The sequence below is a fragment of the Poecilia reticulata genome, linkage group LG7 (assembly GCF_000633615.1).
Source record: "Poecilia reticulata strain Guanapo linkage group LG7, Guppy_female_1.0+MT, whole genome shotgun sequence".
Taxonomy (NCBI): Eukaryota; Metazoa; Chordata; class Actinopteri; order Cyprinodontiformes; family Poeciliidae; genus Poecilia; species Poecilia reticulata.
The window spans coordinates 13,177,071-13,180,350 of record NC_024337.1 but is presented as its reverse complement, the minus strand read 5'-3'; the positions used below and the strand labels follow the sequence as shown (position 1 = coordinate 13,180,350).

The 3,280-nt window shown below is 39.8% G+C and overlaps 1 protein-coding gene and 1 long non-coding RNA gene across 2 annotated transcripts in view; one reads left to right on the top strand and one right to left on the bottom strand.

Annotated features, from left to right (window-relative positions):
* Window positions 1-2,751, top strand: part of LOC103467973 (natural resistance-associated macrophage protein 2-like) — a 13,118-nt gene extending 10,367 nt beyond the window's left edge. Inside the window, exons 5-10 of the mRNA XM_017305610.1 lie at window positions 1,217-1,375; window positions 1,462-1,548; window positions 1,633-1,752; window positions 2,069-2,218; window positions 2,419-2,492; window positions 2,568-2,751. Of these exons, the coding sequence (XP_017161099.1) occupies window positions 1,217-1,375; window positions 1,462-1,548; window positions 1,633-1,752; window positions 2,069-2,218; window positions 2,419-2,492; window positions 2,568-2,736 (759 nt within the window). The 3' untranslated portion in view covers window positions 2,737-2,751. The remainder of the gene's footprint in view (window positions 1-1,216; window positions 1,376-1,461; window positions 1,549-1,632; window positions 1,753-2,068; window positions 2,219-2,418; window positions 2,493-2,567) is intronic.
* LOC108166417 (uncharacterized) overlaps window positions 1-3,280 on the bottom strand; it is a 21,872-nt gene that overhangs the window by 10,271 nt on the left and 8,321 nt on the right. The gene's annotated exons all lie outside the window — the stretch shown is intronic.

Genomic DNA, 3,280 nt, shown 5'->3' with positions numbered 1-3,280 from the left:
AACAAATATCTTAGTTCACTTGAAATAAGACAAAACTAACTTGTCGCTTTTCAGCAAAAATATAGGAGCTTGTTTTAAATGAATAATTCCTTAATATTGGCACTCGCAGCATATTTCGCTTATAACTCATATTTCCATTCTGCAATTGATCTCATACTTTTTCMATCTATATGAAGAACTTATTTACTTAAAAMAATCTTCTATTTCTTGCTGAAAAGTTATTTGTAAGTYAGTTCTGCCTTATTTCAAGTGTAATAATATATTTGCACTAGAAACTGGATAAAAAAATATTTGGTAATACTTTCTGTTTTTGCAGTGTAACACATAAAATCTGAATAAAAAACATTTGTGGTTGAAAAATGACAAAATTTGGAAAACGRCAAAGTTTAATGTTTTTCAGCACATTTTGCATTCTAGCAAGAGGAACACTGTTATTCACTTTCATTCTTTAAAAAAGAAGAATATTATAATAACTTGAAGGTTTTAGTGGAGAATCKTGCTGCCTGTGTTCCATTTTAATCTGATGAACAAACAGGAAAATCAACAAGATGTTGTGTTCATTAAAGGTGCAGTACGCAACTTTTATAAAACAAAAAATATATATATTTTTTTTTACATATTTGTTAAAAGTGCCACCATGTTGTGGCAGTAATAAGACAGATAATCTGTGATAAAATGAGCTCCTATGTCGTCTCCCATTGCTAAATATAAACAACCAATCAGAGCCAGGRAGCGGATCTTAGCAAGGTCAATCATCCCTCTTTCTGCCACCTTTGGTTTCTGCTGTGCTGCAGCTAGCATGAATGCTAAGGCTAGTTAGCATAGCTGGCAGATAAACAGCTTTCCTGTAACAGTGAGTGGTTTCTCCACCATCAGCTCATTTAGCAGAGACTACTTGAGGTTGATTGACAGTGCTAAGACACTCCTCCTGTTTCTGATTGGTTGTTTTTGGTACATTTCTTCAGACTGCAATAGTGGCTCAGGGAAAAAGGTGGAGGAGATTGATNAAAAAAAAAAAAAAAATTCCATTGCAGTTTTGTAAAATAAAACAATTTTTACAACAGCTTTGATACGCCGTCATGCACGTGGGATTTTAATTGCGTTCCTAATTTAATGGAAACACGGCGATTACAAATGTTATTCCTAGGAATATTGACAGTTTTGCGCACATTTGTGAAGGAAACGCAGCTAGTGAGTCTCCATATCTGCTTTAAAGTCTCGGGAAGTGGATCGCTCGAAGAAGAAAGAAGTAAGAGAGGCTAACAAGTACTTCTTCATCGAGTCGACCATTGCTCTGTTTGTCTCGTTCCTCATCAACGTGTTTGTGGTCGCCGTCTTTGCCGAGGCGTTCTACCAGCGCTCAAACATCGAGGTGGTGAGTATTCCTGCAGATGTTCTCATCGTCCAACAGCTGCTTCATATCCAGATGTTCCCTGGATCGTTTCCGTTGTTTGGTTTCAGAATAACGTCTGCAACCAGTCGAGCATTCCTCACTCCAMCCTCTTCCCTCTGGACAACAGAACTCTGGAGGTCGACATCTATAAGGGGGTTCGTTTGTCATTTTTCCAGTGAACCGGGTCCTGTGTGGTGAGTTGTGTCAGTTTGTGTGACGGTTTGGTTTCGTCGTAACAGGGAGTGGTTCTGGGCTGTTTCTTCGGGCCTGCGGCGCTCTACATATGGGCCGTCGGGATTCTTGCAGCCGGTCAGAGCTCCACCATGACTGGAACCTACTCTGGCCAGTTTGTCATGGAGGTCAGTTGGAGCTACAAGATCAGATGCTTGGCTGAGCCAATAATCAATAAATCACATGATAAATGAAGACGAACTCAATAATTTCATTTGCTTGACGTATTGTTTTTCTTTTTTCTCTCTTTCTACCAAGAATTGGATGTTAAAAGTCTTCAGTCTTGGTCTAAAGTTGACCTTTTTTTGAAGGACAACTTTGTTTCACTTCATAATTCATGTTATTTGTTATTTCTGTGTTTTATAAAWGTTATTTTATACTTTGCWTCAGTAATCTTGTGAGTAATTTACCATCTAACGCTGCTGGGTGATTCCTGTTTCTCAGGGCTTCCTGAACCTGCGTTGGTCGCGTTTTGCTCGGGTTTTGCTGACCCGCTCCCTCGCCATCACTCCCACGCTGCTGGTGGCCGTTTTTAAGGACGTACAGCACCTGACGGGCATGAACGACTTCCTCAACGTGCTCCAGAGCATGCAGGTGAGACTCAAACTGCCTCACCTGCTTCCAGTTGAGGAAAGAAACAAACTGCATAAAACTAACACTGCAACCAGGGTTTGTGTTTTATCGTCAGGGGGCCGCATGAAATTCATCCACGAGCCTCAAATGGCCCCCTGACCATACTTTGAACCCGCTGATGTAAACCAACAAACACTCACTCCAGATTTCTTCTCTCCCAGCTGCCGTTCGCCCTCATCCCCATCCTCACCTTCACCAGTCTGCCGTCTCTGATGAACGACTTCGCCAACGGGCTGTAAGCGAACCGGTACCGTCGCCGTTGAATCACTTCCTGCTCCACTTCCTGCTCAGCACGCTCGTCTCTCTGCAGGACGTTTAAGATCATGGGAGGACTGGTGATCCTGTGCGTGTGCGCCATCAACATGTACTTCGTGGTGGTGTACGTGACGGCGCTGAACAGCGTGTGGCTCTACGTCCTCGCTGCCTTCCTCTCCCTGGCGTACCTCACGTTCGTGAGCTACTTGGTGAGATCAGCTTGACTCTTTGACCTTTCTGCAGCTATAAAACGTTAATTCAGAATATTTGGTAACTCTTTATTTGAAGGGGTGTGCATAAGGCTGACATGACGCTGTCATAAACATAACACTTGTCATGAATATAAAGGAGTCTTTATGAATGTTTATGACAGCTGTCATGAAGTGTCATTCGGTAAATAATGACACTTTTAATGCAAAGTTGCTCTAAAAGTTGCATTGAAAGTCCATTAAAAATGCCAACTTTGCCTTAAATTATCATAATTTACAAAATCCTGCAAAGTTGGCACTTTTAATTTTAAATTTTTTTATTTAACTTTAATATTTTAAGTATTCTGTTGAACCTTCGGAACGATTGTTTTTGATTCATATTAGCAATAAAATTTGTTTTGTTGTTTTGCATCAAGAAAGCACATTTAATTTAGTCAAAAAGACAATTATTTCATGTTAATCAACTTTAAAATCTTTTTTTATTTTCAAATTCAAATTATATTTTCCATTTCTTTTTAGTAGTTATTAATGTTTCTGTCATTGAGGTTCTGTAAATAAC